At 41.6% G+C, this 24,888-nt stretch overlaps 1 protein-coding gene across 6 annotated transcripts in view; it reads left to right on the plus strand.

Moving 5' to 3' along the window:
• Nucleotides 1-226: 226 nt before the first annotated feature.
• LOC139557164 (tyrosine-protein phosphatase non-receptor type 11-like) overlaps nt 227-24,888 on the plus strand; it is a 63,282-nt gene continuing 38,620 nt past the window's right edge. For 2 of the 6 annotated variants that reach the window (XM_071371606.1, XM_071371607.1), the window contains exon 1: nt 21,420-21,718. In XM_071371606.1, the coding sequence (XP_071227707.1) occupies nt 21,582-21,718 (137 nt within the window). In that variant the 5' untranslated portion in view covers nt 21,420-21,581. Of the gene's footprint in view, nt 405-15,383; nt 15,523-21,411; nt 21,719-24,888 lie in introns of those variants that run through there. The other 4 variants (XM_071371610.1, XM_071371608.1, XM_071371609.1 and 1 more) reach the window with 4 other exon arrangements.

Here is a 24,888-nt window from a genome sequence, read left to right on the forward strand (position 1 = left end):
CCTAGCTTGATGACTGGGCATTTTTGCTGACTTTATGTTGCTCTAAATAGAGAAGGCTAGAAGGGCCATGGATGCCCCCCAAAATGGGAGGAACCCCAGACCCCCCATCAAGTTATGCCCCCCCACTTCTAAAACTAAAGTTGCGCCCATGGAATAAGCTACACACTTTCAGTCTATGTTTTAGCTGCAGGGACCGCGTGGTACAATGAATATGACTGTTGGCTTTGGAGGCGGGGTGTGCTGCGATAATTTGTCTTTGGAGTTGAACATTGTTCAATAAACGCCCTCCTGAGTGCACGCTGTCCAACAGCGACACTGCGAAGACGTAAAGGGAACGCTCACTTTATTCGACTTTCCCTTCTCATTCGAAGATAGCTTTCTAAGACTGCTATGACGTCTCGCAGGTAAGACGGGCTTTATCGAAAACCATGTAACGAACCGGGAATAGTCCTTTCACCCATTATAAACAGCGTTTCATGACTTATTACAGGACATGTGTGGGACCTTCTGCTTACGAGCAAAAGTACTATGCATTTTCTCTGACCCTTTAAAACGCTCAAAGCCCACAATGGTTGCTTCAATTAGGGATATTTTTCGCTTTGTCGGCATCTTGTAGCCTATTTGTGTGACAAAAGTTATTTAATGTGAGTTCAGATTTGCAATAAAACTGTCATTGGCAATTAGGTGGAATACGCTATTACTTTCGTCTGATCATTTTACGCTTGTAAGCTATGGGACATCGCAAAACTAATGTGCCGTTGAATAATAGATTGATATAAAAGGGACTATTCATTGGGTGGATGGGTCTTCTTTAAACGAGGGTCTTATTTGCTATATCCCCAGTGCTCGCTCTCTCTCTTCTCTCTCTCTCTCTCTCTGCTGTGTAGGAAATGGGCAGAAGTTGGCCTTTGATATCAAGGTGCATGGTTTGGCTTTTGCAGAGTGCTCTGTATTTGTAGTTGGAATGCAACAAAGTTGTTCAATTATTAACTGAAATGTGTCCCCTCATATCTTATTAATGTCAGTAAATAAGACATTTTTAAATGGACCCAGTGGGCACGCACTGGTTGATCAACGTTGGAATAGATGTTGAGGTGATTTCTGTGTCCAGTGGGTATTGTCAGTCGCCTCATAAGAAAATGCAAAAAAGAATCTGAATGTAGCCACCACAGATCTGATTCTCAGACTTGCTTTCAATGAGAATGACAGATCTATAACTCACATTTCTATGTGAATTTGGTCAGGTTGCCAGAGATCTGTATAATGATGAGATGCTCATGTCTCATGCCTTAATAATGGGAGTCGTTATCCCAAAGGCAGGAAGGCAGGCGACAAGCTTTGGTCCAAAATAAACTCATAGAAACGCATTGGGCAATTTTTGGGGGACAGATTCTGGCAAGAGTGAAACCTATCGCTTCTCTGCCTCTCAGGGGTTGTCCCAAAAAGCTGCCTACTGGGCCTTTAACTGTAGCACAACCACTTAAGTGCCACAACTGCAGGATGTATTTGAGTTTAGCAAAGGCTGTTCGCTGCAATATCAATCAAGACATTTTTGTTACATTTTCTGTACAAGGACAAACCATCATACCATATGTATATTATGCTTTTTGAGGGAAGTGTGTAACTTTACTCATACATCTACTTCTGTGTGGTTATGTTATGCCGAACCGAGAGCCCTATCTCTACCCAACATCTGTCCACCCTAAGCAGATCCTTAATTATTAAGCAGGTGAGGATTTTTTGTATGTGAAGCAATGAGAGTGTCAAATTTAGTCAAGATAAACATGAATTGCCTTTTTGATATTTGAGGCTTATTCGAATAGAAGTGAAATTCAAGACTGTATATGCATATTCATGAGGCTAGCATATCATCTCACTCTGCATTGAATACATGCGATTGACGTCAACACCCCTCATCAAATATTCCCAAAATGATTCAATTAACGGGGTGTATCCACCAATCCAAAGAGAGGAATAGGCAGGAGCTTGAAAGCCCACCGTTCTGCTCTGTGGACAGCGAATCCCATTGTTAGGGCGGAGACATTATATGTGTATCTCAGGTAATGCCTTTGTTGACATCTAGTCTAAAAGTGGGCAGTTGCATATACCTGCAAGCCGAATTTTCCCACAGTACACAAAATAACATTCATAAACATCAAATATTTGACAAAATACGACACAAACCATGAGGTTTGTGTTTGTAACCAGTTGTACCGTAATATAATAACTGTAAAAAAGTAGAGGTATAGGGCTATTTTGGATTGATACAGATGAAGGTGTCCGGAAGTTGGTTTGAGATTTGCCCACAAATGTTGTCTTGGGAAGTATTTTCCAATGTTCTGCAGAGTCTGTGGACGAAGAGATGTTTATTATGAAGAGTATGGACTCAAAATGCACCATGTCAGCAATCCTAAGGGTTGACAGTGTACATAGACACCCCTATAAGAGTACGCTCTGAGTGAGAGAGATGCATCACAGCAAAGTTTCCAAAAGCGGGATTGCCACGGTATGGTAGAAGTAAAGCTGTGCAAACAAATGAATGGATGTTAGATAACAACAATGTCATTTAGCAATGCAGTCCTTGTGAGAACATACAAAGGCTTATGTTTCTGTCCTTTGAGAACAAAGTGGTGCAATTTATGGCACAGTGGCACAGTTAGGCAAAAATAACAGCTTTGCATCATTAATACTGCATGGATGTGGCGTTAGCTTCTGTGCATTTATTCTGGCAGTTGATATAGGCAGAGGGGCTTCCTCATCTAAGTAATGGTAGGGGAAACACTAGTAGTATTGAATTGGAGTTAGTTGGTTATAGGTTGTCACGATACAGTATCATATTATTTTGATACTGGTATTTCCCATGGCAAAAAAAGGGAAAACATTAGGCAGACGAACCTTTATAGTCCTTTATAGCTTGGAAAATAAGCAACATTAACATTAGGACAGTTTTTCTCAAGAAATGAAGTCTGCTTCATGTTTCGTTTTCCTTTCCATTATATTTCTGGAAATCATAATGCTGGTATCGTGATAACGTAGTTGGTTAGTGGGTGTTTTTCCATCCTTTGTCATCAGTTCTGTTTAGTGTGCGGCTCAGTACTTCCTGCTCCTGTGAGCCACAGGATAACAGTTTCTGACACATTCATCTGAACAATAGCCTGGGTGCCATCTTGGAAAGACCGAACTTACCATTTAGCAGTCAAAACGTTTGAGTCTCAGTTTTCACTTCAGATCAACCAATAGTTATCGTGTTCCTCCTCTATTACCTTTGGTTATGAAATGCAAAGTAGTTCATAACCATTAGTGACATTGAGTTCAATGAACGGTATCATTTTCAGTAAAGCACATCCCAAACGTTCTGAAACTGGTGCTGTATATTTTATTTTATCTTTATTTTATCAGGGAGTCATACTGAGACCAATGTCTCTTTTTTACAGATGAGCCCTGATCTATAGAAAATACACATATGAAAATATGCACTGAGTGTACAGAATATTAGGAACACCTTCCTAATATTACGTTGCACCCGCTTTTGCCCTAAACAGCCTCAATTCGTCGGGGCATGGACTCTATAAAGGTGTCAAAAGTGTTCCACAGGGATGCTGGCCCATGTTGACTCCAGTGCTTCCCACAGTTGTGTCAAGTTGGCTGGATGTCCTTTGGGTGGTGGACCATTCTTGATGCACACAGGAAACTGTTGGGCGTGAAAAACCCAGCAGCGTTGCAGTGCCTGGTACCTACCATATCCTGTTCAAATGCACTTAAGTATTTTGTCTTGCCCATTCACCTTCTGAATGGCACACATGCAAAGTACTTGTCTTAATTGTCTCAAGGCTTAAAAATCCTTCTTTAACATGTATCTCGCCTTCATCTACAATGATTGAAGTGGATTTAACAGGTGACATCAATAAGGGATCATAGCGTTCACCTGTATTCACCTGGTCAGTATATCTCATGGAAGGAGTTCATAATGTTTTGCACACAGTATAAATACAAAATGCAAGCAGAAAGAAAAACCAACACATTCTTCAGTAATGAGGCGCTCAATCAGCTTTCTGAATTGGATGGTGTTTTATTGCAGTTTTAGTTTTTTGGTTATTCATTGTCAATCTTTAAAAACTGAAGCCAGACTGCAACATTTTAGTAGTCTAGCTTGGAACTGTGGCATGTGTATACACTTTCCCTCTGCTGCGTGCTGTAAACGGGAGACACGAAAGCAGCGCAATTGAAGTTGAATTCACCGATACGAGCGCATCAGGCTGTAATTTCAGAAAGTAGATGACTCAACTATTGACTCTTTTATACTTGCTTGTGTGTCCTATTAAGCCCGCGGGCCTTGTGTTTGATATGTGTGCTAGCCTATTAGCCACGTTATGACTGGCTTTTGATTTGGTTTATTGGGATCCCCATTAGCTGATGCCAGTGGCGACAGCTAGTATTACTGGGGTCTGACATATAACGATAAATTAATTACAGACAAATGATTTTACCATTTACATACATTTAAAAACATTAACATGTAGCGTGTGTGTGTGTAACAGTATAACTTTAATTCGTCCCCTCGCCCCGAACCAGGCGCGAACCAGGGACCTTCTGCACACATCAACAACAGTCACCCACGAAGCATCGTTACCCATCGCTCCACAAAAGCCGCGGCCCTTGCAGAGCAAGGGGAAACACTACTTCAAGGTCTCAGAGCAAGTGACGTCACCAATTGAAAGGGTATTAGCGCGCACCACCGCTAACTAGCTAGCCATTTCACATCCGTTACATGTGCATCTATCAGTTATACAGTGGGGAGAACAAGTATTTGATACACTGCCGATTTTGAAGGTTTTCCTACTTACAAAGCATGTAGAGGTCTGTAATTTTTATCATAGGTACACTTCAACTGTGAGAGACGGAATCTAAAACAAAAATCCAGAAAATCACATTGTATGATTTTTAAGTAATTAATTTGCATTTTATTGCATGACATAAGTATTTGATACATCAGAAAAGCAGAACTTAATATTTGGTACAGAAACCTTTGTTTGCAATTACAAAGATCATACGTTTCCTGTAGTTATTGACCAGGTTTGCACACACTGCAGCAGGGATTTTGGCCCACTCCTCCATACATACCATCTCCAGATCCTTCAGGTTTCGGGGCTGTCGCTGGGCAATACGGACGTTCAGCTCCCTCCAAAGATTTTCTATTGGGTTCAGGTCTGGAGACTGGCTAGGCCACTCCAGGACCTTGAGATGCTTCTTACGGAGCCACTCCTTAGTTGCCCTGGCTGTGTGTTTCGGGTCGTTGTCATGCTGGAAGATCCAGCCACGACCCATCTTCAATGCTCTTACTGAGGGAAGGAGGTTTTTGGCCAAGATCTCGCGATACATGGCCCCATCCATCCTCCCCTCAATACGGTGCAGTCGTCCTGTCCCCTTTGCAGAAAAGCATCCCCAAAGAATGATGTTTCCACCTCCATGCTTCACGGTTGGGATGGTGTTCTTGGGGTTGTACTCAACCTTCTTCTTCCTCCAAACACGGCGAGTGGAGTTTAGACCAAAAAGCTCTATTTTTGTCTCATCAGACCACATGACCTTCTCCCATTCCTCCTCTGGATCATCCAGATGGTCATTGGCAAACTTCAGACGGGCCTGGACATGCACTGGCTTGAGCAGGGGGACCTTGCGTGCGCTGCAGGATTTCAATCCATGACAGCGTAGTGTGTTACTAATGGTTTTCTTTGAGACTGTGGTCCCAGCTCTCTTCAGGTCATTGACCAGGTCCTGCCGTGTAGTTCTGGGCTGATCCCTCACCTTCCTTATGATCATTGATGCCCCACAAGGTGAGATCTTGCATGGAGCCCCAGACCGAGGGTGATTGACCGTCATCTTGAACTTCTTCCATTTTCTAATAATTGCGCCAACAGTTGTTGCCTTCTCACCAAGCTGCTTGCCTATTGTCCTGTAGCCCATCCCAGCCTTGTGCAGGTCTACAATTTTATCCCTGATGTCCTTACACAGCTCTCTGGTCTTGGCCATTGTGGAGAGGTTGGAGTCTGTTTGATTGAGTGGGTGGACAGGTGTCTTTTATACAGGTAACGAGTTCAAACAGGTGCAGTTAATACAGGTAATGAGTGGAGAACAGGAGGGCTTCTTAAAGAAAAACTAACAGGTCTGTGAGAGCCGGAATTCTTACTGGTTGGTAGGTGATCAAATACTTATGTCATGCAATAAAATGCGAATTAATTACTTAAAAATCATACAATGTGATTTTCTGGATTTTTGTTTTAAATTCCGTCTCTCACAGTTGAAGTGTACCTATGATAAAAATTACAGACCTCTACATGCTTTGTAAGTAGGAAAACCTTCAAAATCGGCAGTGTATCAAATACTTGTTCTCCCCACTGTACATACATGTCAGTACACACACATGTACATGTACTAATAGTTGATTGTATTGACATTTCCAGCCTTAGTTAAAATTGACCGTTTTTTTTTGTTCAAAATGATTGAAACTCAAACAGTATATCCTGAATGGGTGGAGCCAGCAAACAATGTACCAGGCCAGCAGTGATTTACAACCTGATAGCAATACTGTTTTAACTACCAAGAAATGTATTGGTGAATTATATTAATCATGCATTGAACTGCATCCATCTATTATACCAACAGTGCCTTACTGTACGTCATGGAACTTTGAGTCAAATAGAACCTATTTTTAAAACCTATAAAGTTGGTTTTGAAGCATTAACTGGGAATTAGATTCTTTGTTCACTGATATTACGATTGTCTGTTTCATATCTGCAAAGTAGTTAAAAAGCTGTCAGTTCCACTTTTAAGGAAGGCATCTAGCACATCACAGGAAGTAAATAGTTGAAATAAAAACAAAGATTCACTAGAAGGTGACGGGTTAACCGTCCAGTCAGCTAGAGGCTGGCAGAGGGAAGAGCAGACGATTGACTGACCAGGGTCAATTAAACCACATTTTTTCTCAAATAAAAAGCCTGCCGAGATGATAAAATGCAGATTGGCATAAGTGATGCGTTTTATTCTTCTCAGTTATGATGCCAGAGTCAGTCAGAACTTTCTTAGCCAGGGTAGAAGAGGAGTTTCAGATGCTTCAGTGCGTTTACTGTTTTTTTAAGGATCACCAGCAGAGTCAGAGATGGAGCTTAAAAAAAGCTTGGTTTTGCTTTCTTAATCGAGATCGTATGGCTGCACGATTTGGACAAAATATCTAATTGCGATAATATGGCCAGATATTGCAATTGCGATTATGAATTGAGATTTTCAAGCACTTGGGGAAAACCTGGTTATTCCATCAGACAAGTGACAGGTTAGATAACGTCGCTGCTAAAATGAGATCATATGAATGAATAGATACTGTGCTAACTGAATACAAAACCAATTGAAACAACATATGCTAATAGATAGGATTATTACACCTGCATATTAACGAAACAAACATACATTTTTAACTCGATCATCAAAATATCGTGTGCTATAAGAGCAGCACTTAGGTTATTAATGTTATTAATTAATTAGGTTAATTATTTAGTCTGGCACCATAGGCTGCAGATGGAATTATTATAATAAAAATGTAAGTCAAAGTGCCTTAACATGTAACACGTAGCCTACCAATTGCAAAGGTGCAGCCTGTGTTCAAAACATTGGAGTCTGGTCCAGTCTGGCCCACATTTGCAGCGTTATCGTTATTCACACTTGCTGCTCCGCATTCAGGCCCCAGGCTGCTAAAGCGTCTCTCAACCTCAGACTGTTGTGTTCTCCCATGTCATCTCCAGTGAAGTAGCCTATGGTGTTTGCAAGCACCAACAATTCAGTTGAAACTTCTCATCCATAAAGTGTACTTTCAAACTAATGTAGGGCTTGGTTGTTCTACTAGACCAAAGGTAATAATCAACGTGTGAGTTTCAACTTCTCGCTTAATTTAGTTATACAGTGTTGGGATGACATTCTGGGAGAAATGTCTTTAGAAAGTATTCTCACCGCTGGACTTTTTCCACATTTTGTTGTGTTACAGCCTGAATTTTAGATTGATTAAATTTGAGGTTGTGTGTCACTGACCTACACACAATACTCAATGTCAAAGTGGAATTATGCTTTATGTTTTTTGTGTGTTTTTTTTTTTTACTAATTAATAAAAAATGAAAAGCTGAAATGTCTTGAGTCAATAAGTATTCAACTCCTCTGTTATGGAAAGCCTGAATAAGTTCAGGAGTAAAAATGTGCTTAACAAGTCACATAATAAATTGCATGGACTCACTCTGTGTGCAATAATAGTGTTTAACATGATTTTGTAACCCACAAATAAAATGATCTGTAAGCCCCTCAGTTGAGCAGTGAATTTCAAACAGAGAGTTAACCTCAAAGACCAGGGAGGTTTTCCAATGCCTCGCAAAGAAGGGCACTTACTGGTAGATGGGTAAAAAAAGCAGACATTGAATATCCCTTTGAGCATGGTGAAGTTATTAATTACACTTTGGATGTTACACCCAGTCACAACAAAGATACAGGCGTCCTTCCTAACTCAGTTGCCGGAGAGGAAGGAAACCGCTCAGGGATTTCAACATGAGGCCAATGGTGACTTTAAAACAGTTACATAGTTCAATGGCTGTGATAGGAGAAAACTGAGGATGGATCAACAACATTGTAGTTACTCCACAATACTAACCTAATTGACGACAATACTAACCTAACTGACGGAGTGAAAGAAGGAAGCCTGTACAGAATAGAAATATTCCAAAACATGCACCCTGCAGTAAAACTGCAAAAAATATGGCAAAGAAATTAACTTTATGTCCTGAAAACAAAGCATTATGTTTTGGTCAAATCCAACACAGCACATCACTGAGTACCACTCTTCATATTTTTAAGCATCGTGTATGCTTGTCATCGGCAAGGACTATGGAGTTTTTGGGATAAAAGGAAACAGAATAGAGCTAAGCACAGGTAAAATCCTAGCGGAAAACATGGTTCAGTCTGCTTTCCAACAGATACTGGGAGACAAATTCACAAATCCTTTCAACAGGACAATAACCTAAAACTCAAGGCCAAATATACACTGGAGTTGCTTACCAAGACGACATTGTATGTTCCTGAGTGGCCGAGTTACAGGTTTGACTTAAATCGGCTCGAAAATCAATGGCAAGACTTGAAAATGGCTGCATAGCAATGATCTACAACCAACTTGACAGAGCTTGAAGAATTTAAAGAATAATGTGCAAATATTGTACAATACAGGTGCAAAGCTCTTAGAGACTTACCCAGAAAGACTTAAAGCTGTAATCGCTGCAAAATGTGCTTCTAACTTTGACTCAGGAGGTTGAATGCTCTTTCCATGACATAGCAGTGTTTCTCAAACTCGGTCCTGGAGACCCACAGCTGTGTAGTGCTAGGCCAAAAAACTAAACGTGCACGCATTGGGGTCCCCAGGACCGAGTTTGGGTAACACTGAATAGACTGTCCAGGTGAATCCAGTTAAGCTATGATCCCTTATTGATGTCACCTGTTAAATCCTCTTCAATCAGTGTAGATGAAGGGGGGAGACAGGTTAAAGAAGGATTTTTAAGCCTTGAGACAATTGAGACATGGCTTTTGTGTGTGCGCCATTCAGAGGGTGAATGGGCAAGACAGGGTATGGTAGTAGATGCCAGGCGCACCAGTTTGTGTCAAGAATCAAATCAAATCAAGTTTTATTAGTTACATGCGCCGAATACAACAGGTGTAGACCTTACAGTGAAATGCTTACTTACGAGCTCCTAACCGACAGTGCAGTTTAAAAAAATACTGCAACGCTGCTGGATTTCAAATCAAATTTCACAGTTTCCCGTGTGTATCAAGAATGGTCCACCACCCAAAGGACATCCAGCCAACTTGACACAACTGTGGGAAGCATTGGAGTCAACACAGGCTAGCATCCTTGTGGAACGCTTTCGACACCGTGTAGAGTCCATGCCCCAATGAATTGAGGCTGTTCTGAGGGCATTTTAATCCCACCTTGTAACGCAACAAAATGTGGAAAAGGTCAAGGGGTGCGAATACTTTCTGAAAGCACTGTATGTGTGAGATGGAATCTTTAATCTCCTGTCCAGCTTGTTTGTGATCTTCTTGAAGCCATCTTTGCTGACAGCCAAGGACATGATTCCACATCTGTACAGCCTCTGGGATTTCAATGTTTTTTCGTAGAGTGTTACACTTGAAAACGCATTGGCAATCAATGTCTGTTTAACGCAGGTGGCTGGCTATGGCTGAGGGTGTTTGCTGCTGTCTTTTTTCACCATGCAATTGTCATAAAGTAAGGGCTGGTTCTTCTTCAAATGGTTCAATATATGTGTCAGGTTGCCTCTTGTTGTTGCCACAACTCTGAGGCACTTTTTGCATAACCCTTGCATTTGGTTGACATCAGTTTGCCTGTAGCCGAAATACTGCCATACCACCGAATATGCGCCCTTCTTTTGCACCAAATTGACGTTCTCGTTAGCACTAGCAGTACTCATGTTTCCGACACTCTGTGAAGCCCTTTCTCTTGTCGCCAGGAATTCACGATAAGAGCTGCTATAATTACCAATGCAATCAAATCCTTTAATCTTCCCTCCTGCTGTGTTTGATTTAGGTTATCACATTTTGATATCATTTCCAGCACCTGTTTGATGCATGAACACAGCACTCTCAAATGTATGTGCCAGTTTGTCATTTCGTTGGTTGGTTTGGTTGGAAATGTGTTTCTTCTGTTATTTGTAGCTGTATGATTCAAAGTCTATGCAGTTTTTCTATGCAGCTTTCGACTTTCTACATGAGTGGGTGTGGTTAAAAAAAAGGCAACAGGTCAGAGAAAAAAGGAAGTCACTGTTACTGGCTAATGACTACCTAATACCATTTAAAGGGGCAGCTCACAAATGCCCGAAACAAAGTTTGAAATATGAAAAACTATCCCTTTAAATGTGTACATTTCTAACTTCATAATATTGCTCCAATTGGAACTAGAATAACATACATTTTAACAACCAGGGGCTAAAGTTGCATTTTTAAGTGGGAGCAGTCTAGGCGTTCTATGGTTATTTTTAACTGTCAGTTTTTCATACCTGCTTTCTTCTAAATTATGACTGATCAACCTGTTTGCTTCAACAAATGTGCAATGGTGGTTATCAAGGCATGGGCCGTGACAATGTACACTCTCAGACAATGTATAACGGTCCGGTTATATTAAAACACCAATGCTACACTCCTTGTCTGGCCATAGTTGAACCTGTAACTCCATGTCACCAGAGTAGCATGATTTGCGCTCTCTTAAAACTGTGTGTGCGTAGCCTGTGCTAGCTTGCTCATGCAAGTTAAATGGATTGTCCTTTAATTAAGTGCAAAAGCCCTCTTTTCCCCTGATTTTCAATATCAGTGCACACAATCAGGCAGATTAGTTAGCCATCCCCTGAAAACAGATGGGGGTTAGTCCATAATATCCCTCAAATACTTATATGGCTATCATGCGCAACATGAAAGCGCTACGTTAACTGCTAGCTTCTAGACGCTAGCTGTCTACATAGTGATGTGAGGCATCTATCCGCTGAGGGTGGGTTTGCACTGCATGTACTGTAAATACCCCAAGATCATCAGCTGTTCTAAAAATACCAGCAGCATGACCAAAATCCACACCCCAGGGCTTGTCTGTGACCGATATAGCCCTAACGGGGCTTTCATGCAGCATTCGGGGCACTAAGTATATCACCTTTTTGTCACCAGGCCTAGCCAGTACTTTAAATAGCCACGGCTGTATTGAACTTGAGACATTATGTAAGAGGATAGAGAGCCTGGCGTGCTGGATGCACGTGGGGCCTCTGTTTTCCCTGTCTGTCTAAGCATGCTAGCGCTCTGCTCTGTGCTATGTTTGCCCGCTGAGCCATGGCTCTGACTGTGTTGCTCTCCCGTCCTCTCTTTCCCTTCTTCTACCCTTCTCTCTCGCTCTACCTCATGCTCTCTCGCTCTGTATGTCGTATTTTATGCAAGTCTCTCAATGACAGTTGTATTTCTCTCTCCTCTCTCTCTTTCTCTCTCTCTCTTTCTCTTTCTCTTTCTCTCTCTCTCTCGCTCTCTTTCTCTCTCCCTCCCAGTGCTCAATGCATAATACAAGGCAGTGAAGCGCCTGGTAGTTGTCAAGGAAAACCTATTCTTGGAAAGCCCTGAGTCACTCCTGCAGTCATGTTCTGTGGAGATAACTATGATACTTGTAGCATGAGGACACCACAGAAAGGGCATACTTCATGTCTTTTTATATTTCTAATTGTATTTTTAACTTGTGTAATTGATAGTACAGTAAGTCAAGTTGTCTAAATGGGTAAACAAAACGAGAAACAAGATTTTCCACTTAGGTGGCGCACATCTGTACAATTTGATCTATTTCCCGAAGCGATTTCTCAGTGAGAGATGGGGCAAGCATGGATACTACCAGTTAATCATTCAACTCTGCATACAGAAAAAGTGAAAGGACAAACACATTTGCCCCAGACTTACACAACAACCAACCAAATCATAGTTTGACAAAAAAAATCCCATTCTGGTTTTCAGCGAAAAGGTACTCCGAAGGGCTGTCCGCTCATACCACATCACATTGGTTTATTGTATGAATACCATTGTAACATTTTAGCTAAAACATTCAGGTATAATGCTTTATAACTTGTTATAAACATGTATTAGCCTTTATAATTTCGTAGAACAATGCTTATAATGTCTCTTTATGCACCAATGCCAATGAAAGGCAATAGAGGAGCCTGCAGGCTCTTGAGGGTGAACTTGTTAACCATTAGCGTCTTCATGGCAGACTGAATAGGACCCCTGGGACTGGATCAAGCTTAAGCACAGGGTTTAAAATGGGAAACTCTTAATAAACTGGCCTGGCCTCAAGGTGTCATGTCTGGGCACAGGCTGCTAGTGATGTGAGCTTTCTGGGGAAAGTCTACTGGTTTCTTGACTTCAGTGTGAGCTATAATTATAATGTATATTCTTTATTTATTGGTTGAAGTAGATGGCATGGCTGAGCATTGAATGCTGCTCAAATGTAAAATGTTTGGTTTTGTCCTTGTCAGCGTCATGTCTACTTTTATTCATCCACTATGTCATGCAGTAGCAATTCTCCATAGTGATTATTCCTCTCAAATGTAAGTATTCATATACAGTGCCTTCGGAAAGTATTCAGACCCCTAGACTTTTCCCACATTTTGTTACGTTACAGCCTTAACCTAAAATGGATCAAAAAAATTATAATCAGCAGTCTACGCACAATGCCCCATGATGACATAGCAAAAGCAGGTTTTTAGAATTTTTGCAAATATATTAAAATAAAAAACAGAAATACCTTATTTACATAAGTATTCAGGCCCTTTGCTATGAGACTCGAAATTGAGCTCAGGTGCAATCTGTTTCCGTTGATCATCCTTGAGACTTTTCTATAACATGATTGGAGTTCACCTGTGGTAAATTCAATTGATTGGACATGATTTGGAAAGGCACACACCTGTCTATATAAGGTCCTACAGTTGACAGTGCATGTCAGAGAAAAACCAAGCCATGAGGTTGAAGGAATTGTTCGTAGAGCTCCGAGACAGGATTGTGTCGAGGCACAGATCTGGGGAAGGGTAACAAAAAATGTCTGCAGCATTGAAGGTCCCCAAGAACACAGTGGCCTCCATCATTCTTAAATGGAAGAAGTTTGGAACCACCAAGACTCTTCCTAGAGATGGCCGCCCGGGCCAAATTGAGCAATCGGGAGAAGGGCCTTCGTCAGGGAGGTGACCAAGAACCGATGGTCACTCTGACAGAGCTCTGGAGTTCCTCTGTGGAGATGGGAGAACCTTCCAGAAGGACAACCATCTCTGTAGCACTCCGCCAATCAGGCCCTTATGGTAGAGTGGCCAGAAGGAAGCCACTCCTCAGTAAAAGGCACATGACAGCCTGCTTGGAGTTTGCCAAAAGGCCCCTAAAGACTCTCAGGCCATGAGAAACAAGATTCTCTGGTCTGATGAAACCAAGATTGAACTCCTTGGGCTGAATGCCAAGTGTCACGTCTGGAGGAAACCTGGAACCATCCATACCGTGAAGCATGGTGGTGGCAGCATCATGCTGTGGGGATGTTTTTCAGCGGCAGGGACTGGGAGACTAGTCAGGATTGAGGCAAAGATGAACGGAACATAGTACAGTGAGGTCCTTGATGAAAACCTGCTCCAGAGTGCTCAGGACCTTAGAATGGGGCAAAGGTTCACCTTCCAACAGGACAACGACCCTAAGCACACAGCCAAGACAACGCAGGAGTGGCTTCGGGACAAGTCTCAATGTCCTTGAGTTGCCCAGCCAGAGCCCGGACTTGAAGCCGATCGAATATCTCTGAAGAGACCTGAAAACATTTGTGCAGCAACGCTCCCATCCAACATGGTAGAGCTTGAGAGGATCTGCAGAGAAGAATGTGATAAACTCCCCAAATACAGGTGTGCCAATCTTGTAGCGTCATACCCAAGAAGACTTGAGGCTGTAATCCCTACCAAAGATGCGTCAACAAAGTACTGAGTAAAGGGTCTGAATACTGAATATTTTAAATTTACATGTTTATAAATTAGCCAACATTTCTTAACCTGTTTTTGCTTTGACATTATGGGGTATTGTGTGTAGATTTATGAGGACATTTAAAAAATATTTTTTAGAATAAGGCTGTAACCTAGCAAAATGTGGAATAAGTCAAGGGGTCTGAATACTTTCCGAAAGCACTGTATCTTGCCATTCTCAAAAGAGTGCAATCATTGGCATGTTTAATTTCAGTGCTTTCATCTTCTATCCGATTTGATAAATTTCTAGATCATTTCAAGATATTCTCCATTTGTTTCACTGTTCCATTTTTTCCTGAATGTTTAATTTGTGGTGAAAATGCATTTAATATTGTGTTGCAATGTAATTTAAGCATTTCATCAGGCATCAGCATCATTTGGAAATACCAGAACTAACTCATGTAGGCCAGCTACTGTATCCACCAGTACTGTATGTCCACCATTATCTCCCACATAACAGCAACATAGACTCCAATATGCCAGTAGAGAGCATAGAGACTTTACATAGTTTTCTATGTTATACATCCTTACTAGGCAAGGAGGTCAGTAATGTTCTACTGCGCATGTAGACTAGACCTTTCAATTGCCTTGCTTTGGGAACTGGCAACCACAAGGAAGGAAGGCTGAATTAGGAGTCGGGGTCTTCAGTTGGAGTGGAGACGGTGCCGTGTCATGTAGGTCCCCAGAGGGACGGCCTGATAGCCGCTCAGATGGTCCTATCAGGGCCCTTTGCACTCATCCAAATCCCAGATTAAACGCCCCCGCCTCTCTTGCTTCAACCCGCAGAGGCAGCACTCCTACAAGTCCCTGCCCTCCCCCCTCGTTCCTCCCTCCCTTCCCCTCCTTGTGTAACCGTGCCGGGCTGGATTACTAAGATCTGAGGCAACTGAACCGGGGGGCTCTGACAAGCTCCGACCAGAATGGTTAGGTAGGGGGAGAAAACTCTCATTCACTTCCTGACATTCATTAACAGCCTCTTTTTTCCCCACCCACATGCATTGGGTCTTACCAGTAGATTGCTGCTGTTATGTTGCTAGTGCAACGCACTTGCTCAAGTTGGTCTCATGCTTCAATGGTTGACAGTTCATAACCTTGTGTGCATTTTGGAGGGTCTGGCTGGAGTGGACTGAGTGGGTGTGCTTATTTGTGGACGTGTGGTCCGTGTTAGAGCTTTCTGAGGGAAGTGAGCCTGCTAACTGTTAAGTGTTTGGGGATAGACCTGGGCAGTGTGGTCCCTCTCAGAGTAGGTCAGGCCAGGGAGAGAGAGAGAGAGGGGAGGATTAGTGCAGTAATTGGTGAGAAGTGCTCTTTGTTCTATTGAGGGGTCAGGGGTCAAACAAGGGGTGACCTCCTGCCTGATCCTCATTAGCAGGCAGGCGAGTGTATGTGTGCGTGTGTGTTTAAGTGCATTGGGGTGGGGGTTGCAGACTAGATGGACTAAAGCCCAAAACAGAAAAGGATACTGACCGCTCTCTCTTGCCCGTTGACCTGCAATGGACACAAAGCGTCGGGCCACTTTGTCGGGCATTTGTTTCAATATCAAAACAAACAAAACAAAGCTCTCTGAACATTGTTGCATGTGTTTTGGAATGGGTGGCCAGTGATAAACTGGTCCTGAATAACTCTAAAACTAAAAGCATTGTATTTGGTACAAATCATTCCCTATGTTCTAGGGAAATTAATGGTGTGGCTGTTGAACTAGTTGAGGAGACTAAATTACTTGACGTTACCTTAGATTGCAAACTGTCATGGTCAAAACATATAGATTCAATGGTTGTAAATATGGGGAGAGGTCTGTCTGTAATAAAGAGATGACAGCACACTCCAAAAAGCATGTTCTGCAAGCTTAAGTTTTGTCTTAACTTGATTATTGTCCAGTCGTGTGGTCGAGTGCTGGAAGGAAAGACCAAGTTGAGCTGCGGCCCAGAACAGAGCGGCACGTCTTGCTCTTCATTGCATTCAAAGGGCTGATATAAACTCTATGTCTCTCTTGGCTCAGAGTTGAGGAGAGACTGACTGCATCACTTCTTTTTATAAGAAACAATGTGTTGAAAATCCCAAATTGTTTGCATAGTCAACTTACACACAGCTCTGACACACACACACTTATCCCACCTGACATGCCACCAGGGGTCTCTTCACAGTCTCCAAATCCAGAACAAATTCAAGAAAGCATACAGTGTTATATAGAGCCATTTTTGCATGGAATTCCGTTCCATCTCAAATTGCTCAAATAAACAACAAACCTGGTTTAAAACAGATAGCAACACTTCACGGCACAATGCCTCTCCCCTATTTGACCTAGATAGTTTGTGTGTATGTATTTATATGTAGGCTACGTGTGTCTTTAAAACATTTTTATATGTAGTTCTGTACTTCAGCTGTTCTTGTCTATTAATGTTCTGTATTATGTCATGTTTCATGTTTTGTGTGGAACCCAGGAAGAGTAGCTGCTGCTTTTGCAACAGCTAATGGGGGATCCTAATGATATACAAAAAAATACAAAAAATGTGATTCACTCCAAAAAACTGTTGTATAAATTGTGCAGAAAAGATACCAGTAATGTTGGTTGTTAGTTGTTATTACAGAGCAATGGTGATTTTCGCAGGGTCAACAAGTGTGTATCTTTTCTGCTTGAACGGGTTCAGAGACTACATGGTCTGAGTGGGCTGCCATTGTCTCATCAGTTGAAATGAGTGACAGCAATGCTGGGCTGACTTAGAAAGCTGCTTGTCTGGGATTACTATAGTAACACATGGCATTTTCTTCTGATTGGTAGACATTTTTTCCCCATGACCCAGTAAAAAATGACAGATTAATAACAGAATGAAGTCTAGTCTGGACCCCAGTCAACACCATACAACCCAAGTGGTCTACTCTACTCTACGGGTGTATTCAAGATGGCAGCACCCCAGAATACCATATACTGTATGTCCCAGTGGTGGTCGTGCCGTTTTAAGATGAGGGATAACACATTTATTCATGAGCATGGCCTTATTTCTATTACAGCATATTGGGTGACTGTCATTCATATTCCATTCACGCAGTTCAATGTAACATTGATAGGTTTAGGCTACTACATGATTCTCACATTTTCCCTATACCCATCATGAGGTTGCTACAACCCAGCCTATGAATGAAAGTTTACAACGTAGGTGCACACAGGTCGAGAGAGAAATTTGAGGTGACGGCCTTGCACACTCTTGCCTGCATCTAGCAGATCTAGGGTGAAATCATTAGGCCAACAGTTGCAAACGAGAGTTTCCATTGGACAAATTCAGGTATGTTTATCCCCGTTTCGTTCCGTTTGCTTCCGTTTAAGAAGTGTTTTTCAACGGAATCGGCTGAATGAATACACCCCTGATCACGAGTAAACACAGTTCACTTTCACAGCAGCCACATTGCATTCCTTCTCGCATCAACTTATTTATATAACCCTTTTAGGCCTCACTCCTCCCTATCTGAGATATCTACAGCAGCCCTCATCCTCCACATACAACACCCATTCTGCCAGTCACATTCTGTTAAAGGTCCAGAAAGCACACACATCCCTGGGTCGCTCGTCTTTTCAGTTCGCTGCAGCTAACGACTGGAACGAGCTGCAACAAACACTCAAACTCTCTTCATTCAAAGACTCAATCATGGACACTCTTACTGACAGTTGTGGCTGCTTTGCGTGATGTATTGTTGTCTCTACCTTCTTGCCCTTTGTGCTGTTATCTGTGCCCAATAGTGTTTGTTTCATGTTTTGTGCTGCTACCATGTTGTTACTACCATATTGTTGTCATGTTGTGTTGCTACCATGCTGTGTTGTCATGTTGCTGCCTTGCTATGTTGTTGTCTTAGGTCTCTCTTTTATGTAGTGTTGTGTTGTCTCTCTTTTCGTGATGTGTGTTTTTGTCCTATATTTATTTTTATTTTCTTATTTTTAATCTCAGGCCCCATCCCCGCAGGAGGCCTTTTGCCTTTTGGTAGGCCGTCATTGTAAATAAGAATTTGTTCTTAACTGACTTGCCTAGTTAAATAAATAAAATGTATGCACTCTCCTCCTCTCGCCTTTTCCCTTCGCTTGTGGACTTCAATGCACAACACATCAGCTGTATGTGACCAGGCAAAAAAAACTAAAAACTTTCCAAGCCAAACCATATTATAACCGCTACACACGGCCTACATCGTTGTCACAATATTAGCTAAAGTAACGTCATAATCAGCATAGCTAATAGAACTAATGCATTAGTAAACTTGCTACAATCATACAGTAATGTTACAGTGTACCGTCAGTAAGCAGTTTAGCAGTTACACCGGTGTGCACCCGGTGGCAATACATTTGTAAAACCAAAAGCTTACCTTGACTTTGAAGAGTTCCAGTGTTGTGTTGGATAGTCATAGCCAGCTAGCTCACATAGTATCCCTCTGTTTGAGCAGGGCGTTTGAGTAGGCTAAAGTAGCTAGCTCCATTTGCTAGCTAAGTAAGTGAAAGTGAAGGTGAAAAATTTAATAATGAAACCTCTGTCTTTGTCTTTCTCTAGCTTCTCCTTCATTTTGGAAGAAATGAATTTGTTCAAAACTATTCAACTATTGTCTTTCCCTCTCTTTGAGTCAACTACTCACCACATGTTATGCACTGCAGTGCTACCTAGCTGCAACTTATGCTTTCAGTACTAGATTAATTCTCTGATCCTTTGATTGGGTGGACAACATATCAGTTCATGCTTCAAGAGCTTTGATAGATTGGAGGATGTCCTCCGGAAGTTGTCATGAATTACTGTCTAAGTCTATTTAAGGGGGTGAGAACTATGAGCCTCCTAGGTTTTGTATTGAAGTCAATGTACCCAGAAGAGGACAGAAGCTAGCTGTCCTCCGGCTACACCATGGTGCTACCGTACAGAGTGCTGTTGAGGCTACTGTAGACCTTCATTGCAAAACCGTGTGTTTTTATCCATTATTTGGTGAACATATGAATAATTTAGTTTTATCTTAAAAGGATAACTTTTTCAATGTTTTGCCAAGAGTGTGCAATGCTGTCATCAAGGCAAAGGGTGTCTACTTAAAAAGATCGCAAATATAAAATGTTTTGTTTAACACTTTTTTTGGTTACCACATGATTCCATATGTGTTATTTCGTCGTTTTGAGGTCTTCACTATTATTCTACAATGTAGAAAATGAAGAAAAACCCATGAATGAGTAGGTGTGTTCAAACTTTTGACTGGTACTGTACATAGAATGTTGCACATACTCATAGTGCAAGTAACAACTGGTGGGCAGCAGTGTGATCAGGAGGATGTGGAGCTTGTTGTTTATTTAGATTTACCTCGTCTTTTTTATTACCACATTATGTAATAGTGCAATTATAATACTATACATAATTATGAAATGACTGGTTGTACAGCAGAAATCTAATAGACATACAAATGTGCGCTACAGTATTTACATTTCATTTTTATTTTCCTCTTCCTCCCCCTGTACTGATCAATAGTTCCCTCTTCTGCACAGCTAAGCCACATAGCCTTCTGTAGAATAGTACAAAACTGATTTGTTGAATGTTAAAGGTACTGTCATACAAAGTGGAGTATTATAGAAGACATAACAGTTTTATGTAGCTATGTCCAACCTCTGCCGTATGGTATTCTCTAGAGTGCATAGTTAGGTTTTGCAAAGCCCGCCATACGTCAGGCTTGTATCGCATTGTATCGTAGGATAATCTTGAAGACTGGCACATAAGGCTATACTGCTTAGTAGAGATGAGTTTGATTCTTGCCCGCTATGATTGAAACAAGGAACTGTAACGCCTTTTTATGTTACGTTTTCACACATATTGGGTCGTATTCATTTGTGCACACTGTAGCAAAACATTTTAACCAAGGAAAACAAAAACAAGTGTATCTTATTCGACAAATCCATGTAGTCCTTCCCTGTTTCAGTGTGTTTTCTTCCATTTGGTGCCTGGTAAATATGACCCTGCTATTTGGTTTGGTTTGTCTTGAGGTCATGGCAGTCATGGAACATTGAGGCCTGTGGTAATGCACAGGATGGAAAGTGTTTGGTGTGCCTCCAAGCTTGACAGAAACATTGATTTTGGCTCTGAGAATGGGATTTATAGTTATTATAGCTTGGTAGACAGAGCATGGTGCTGCTGAAATTTCAAACAGAGAAAAAGTTGACTGTTAGAAATGTCAAACGTGCTCAACAACTCACAGAAAAAGATTGAATACAAAAAAAGAATAAAACACTACATTGCTGTCATCTTGCTACTACAGCAATACAATGTATTGTACTAATAACAGTCATGCACTTGTAATTCCTCTTATCTCCCACTGACGGCCTGTTTTTGAACCAGGTGGATCATAGTGATCCCTATTCTACTGTACATCAGGTGTGTTTCTGAGTCTCCGCACGCAAAAAAAATCTACTTTGGCAAATGATCCCTTCATTGCTATATATCCCAGTCCATTGTTAATGCCACAGCATGGGCATTTGATGATATCAGAGAGAGCCTTGTTCATTCCCCCCCCTGCCATGTATTTGTGTCTAATCCCTTGGTGAATGCCAGTGGTAATCGGTCATGATTTGCTGCTGCTGTTTGAAAAGTTCCTCAGTAATCTCCTGGGCTTGGAATGAGAAAAAGCATGGTGCCTGGGTGGATGAGGGGGTCAGGTGCAATCTGGGCCAGTGTCAGTCCCCAGATGTCTGCAGCTTCCTGTGGCTTTGGCCCCGTCTGTTCCCTCTTCCCTCAGCTCCACTACTGTCTACTGTTGACATCTCTCTCTCTCTCTCTCTCTTTCTCTTTCTCTCTGTTTCTCCCTCTGTCTCTCTCTTTTTCTCGCATGTGGATCTGCTTTGTGAATGACAAGCTGTCAATAAAGCGTGATTCATGCTGATCTGAGTGTAATTCCACCGGAGGTTCGGAGCGAAGGCACAGGACAACGATCCGCCGTTCCGAGGACTGGGTTTACTCGTTTGACGTTGTAGGGACTTTATCGATTTAGATGTTTGCCCAGCGGTTGAGCTCAAGCTCCCCACGAGTCCGGTTAAATTGGATCCATAGTTTTGCCATCAAACAGAAATATGAAAGGATGTGTGTTTCACGGCTACTTGAAGGCTGTACGAAAGTCTCACAAGGCTTGTAAGTAGATCTAGTGTTAACATGTCTGTTGATGTCCTTATCTTATGAATACAGTCCCTTAAGAGAAAAAAAAACATTGTTCTTTTTTCTGCCACTGGTCATGTTTTTTTTGTCCTAAATATGAACATGAAAATACCCAAATACTCACTACTGTGCCAGGGCATAGAAATGTGATCTGGTGAAGATTGTATGTGGAGTTTAATAAAATGATCTCTTGTTGTTGCGCTCGCTGCATGTATCACTGTCCATACTTCTTTGGGAAGCGTGGGGGAAGGAAAGCAATATTTTGCTGTGGAAATGAATGGGCTATGTGACTCACTGTTTCTCTAAATGTTAGTGTCAAAATCTATTCTTTTCCCACTCGTGTTGAATCACTGGCATTACCAAAATCCCCCTCTTATCGCTGATATTTTGTATTAAGTCATCTTCAAAAGTCCCCTGCGGTGTTTTTCTTAACACATTGTAAACAGAGTTCTGAAAGTATTGCTGTATTTACACCACCACTACATTCACTCTAGCTACGACCTGATTCTTCACACTACTCCTAAAGTGTGCACTTGCACACTCACAGTCATGGATTTAACAATGTTCGGAATCTACCCCCACCCAAAACTTATACGTACCTATACAATGCTTGTAAATCCATGACGGGGAATGTTCAAATGCATACTTTAAGGAAAGTGTGGAGAACCAGATATTGTGCTGTTGCTCGCTAAATGGTTTGGATTCTGAAGCAACTGATCGAGATGTGCAGTTGTAGGAAAGGGTGGTATTGGTAAAGCAGTGAACTAGGTCTTGAGGTTTGGCTTTTGCTGTTTTAAGGCGTAACAGACTATTGACAGTGTCACGACACCAGTAGGTGTGTTCTTAATATTCATAGGCTATTGTTGTTTTGACAGCTCATCTTAGTTTGTTTCCTGTCATTTATTGACCTGGCAGTACTAAGGACGAGGGCCTTTGTGAGGATTCTGTGCACTGATTGGATTAAATTGAACAAAGATTTTTTTGAGTGTATGAGTTTAAACATCAACAATGGGTGCAACCTGTCTCGTGGCCACAGCAGACGAAGAAGCTACAGATTGCACCTTTAAGTCTGATACCAGAACATTGCACTATATTCATCTAAGAGCGTATCCAACCATATTCAACACAATGTTTTGTGAAAATTCTCAACCCGCGCTTGTGCATCTACAAAACGGACCATGAGCTCTCTTTTCCATTCACAACATCATTGCAATGGGCTCAATCAACGTTAGCTGTCGTTTTAATGTCATGTAGGCCTTATTCATTGTGCTTAATGCAAATGGATTCACAGTTCTGCACTTTCACAAGACTTGAAAAGCCAATAGTTTACAATTGGCTCATTCATCCCCCTCCTCTCCCCTGTAACTATTCCCCAGGTCGTTGCTGCAAATGAGAACGTGTTCTCAGTCAACTTACCTGGTAAAATAACGGTAAAATAAAAAAAATAAAAAATAAATAAATAGTGAATTCATTGGCCATAGCAACCACTTGTGGAAAGGGGCCTTGCGACGCTAATAAGTAATAGATTTGCCTCACAGTAGTGATAGCAGGGGTCTCCAACAGTTTGATTGTGAGCTACCAGTAGCTCTCAGCCCACCTACTGTATGAGTAGGTTGCCAAATAATTCAGAAAGTGCATGTATTTTTCACACGCGCCACCGCAATCTGTCATAAACAAATCTCACAAGTATCAGACACCGCAAGCTCCCAGATACTATATAATTAAATCCACATTGACATTGTCCCACCCCTGGTTAGACACAATTGTCTTTAAAAGCCAAACGTAACACAATATCTGCCAATTCATTTCTAGGAATATTGCCTCTGTATGTCTGTGTGGTGTGCGCCTCTCTTTATCGTTCACTTCGTGTAGCCAGTTAGCGATAACTATAACTGTCTTCTGAGTAGACAAAGACTTTCCCCAAAACCTTCACGATTAAATGTTAACTGCAAAGTAGGTATACCTGGCAGAATTACACTGAGTGTACAAAACATCAAGAACAGCTGCTATTTCCATGACGTAGACTGACTAGGTGAATCCAGGTGAAAGCTATGATCCCTTATTGATGTCACTTGTTAAATCCACTTCAATCAGTGTAGATGAAGGGGAGGAGACAGGTTAAATACGGATTTTTAAGCCTTGGGACAATTGCAACATGGATTGTGTAGGTGTGCCATTCAGAGGGTGAATGGGCAAGACAAAATATTAAGTGCCTTTGAACGGGGTATGGTAGTAGGTGCCAGGCGCACCGGTTTGTCAAAAACTTGACACAACTGTGGGAAGCATTGGAGTCAACATGGGTCAGCATCCCTGTGGAACGCTTTCGACACCTTTTATAGAGTCCTTGCCCCAACGAATTGAGGCTGTTCTGAGGGAAAAGGTGTTCTTAATGTTTTGTACTCTCAGTGTATATCAGGATTCTTTCTACAGTATCAACTGGGTGGGCTTTTGTTTTGTAAACTCTGTCATGACATATGCAGGAGCAAAAACATTGCTAGACCAGCACATTCTTCGTTCCTAAAATTCTCAATTAAAGGGGTATTACACTCAAATCTTTTACCCTCAAGAATGGTCTTCTAAAGTGATTTAAGCATTGACATGGACTTAGAACATCAATTGTCATTGTTTCTCTACTAATAATTGTAATTTGTAAAAATAAGTGCTTATTTGAAAGCTAGGAAGAAAGTAATGAGTTGCTCGTGACATGTTTCATAAATAAAAGTAGCTCTCATTAGTGATGTTCGAGTTGACTCATAACCCGCAGTCCGCACGGTTATATCCGCGGGGCGGGTTTAGGGTCAAGAAATATTGTGTAGATGAAGGGCGGGTGGGTGGCGGTCAGGTTGAAAAATATGATTTTTTCATGATGTTAATCTGCCGTTAGGCTACGCACTAAGCCTAAACTTTAGGGCTAACTGTAGCGCACCAATACACATCAATTGCCAAATGCTTTTGGAAACTTGGGCAGAAAAAGTTAACATTGATCCACTGAGGCAAAATTAACAATGGAGATTAATTGTTGGAGATTAAAGGGAGGAACAGAACAGTAGTCTAATGTTTGGGAAAGATGTGGTGAAAGAGGATGATGGCAGTGTTATTGTTATGTTTGTGAGGTGCTATACAAATTAGACAGTTACATGATGGGG

Source organism: Salvelinus alpinus, chromosome 28, assembly GCF_045679555.1.
Source record: "Salvelinus alpinus chromosome 28, SLU_Salpinus.1, whole genome shotgun sequence".
NCBI classification, from domain to species: Eukaryota; Metazoa; Chordata; class Actinopteri; order Salmoniformes; family Salmonidae; genus Salvelinus; species Salvelinus alpinus.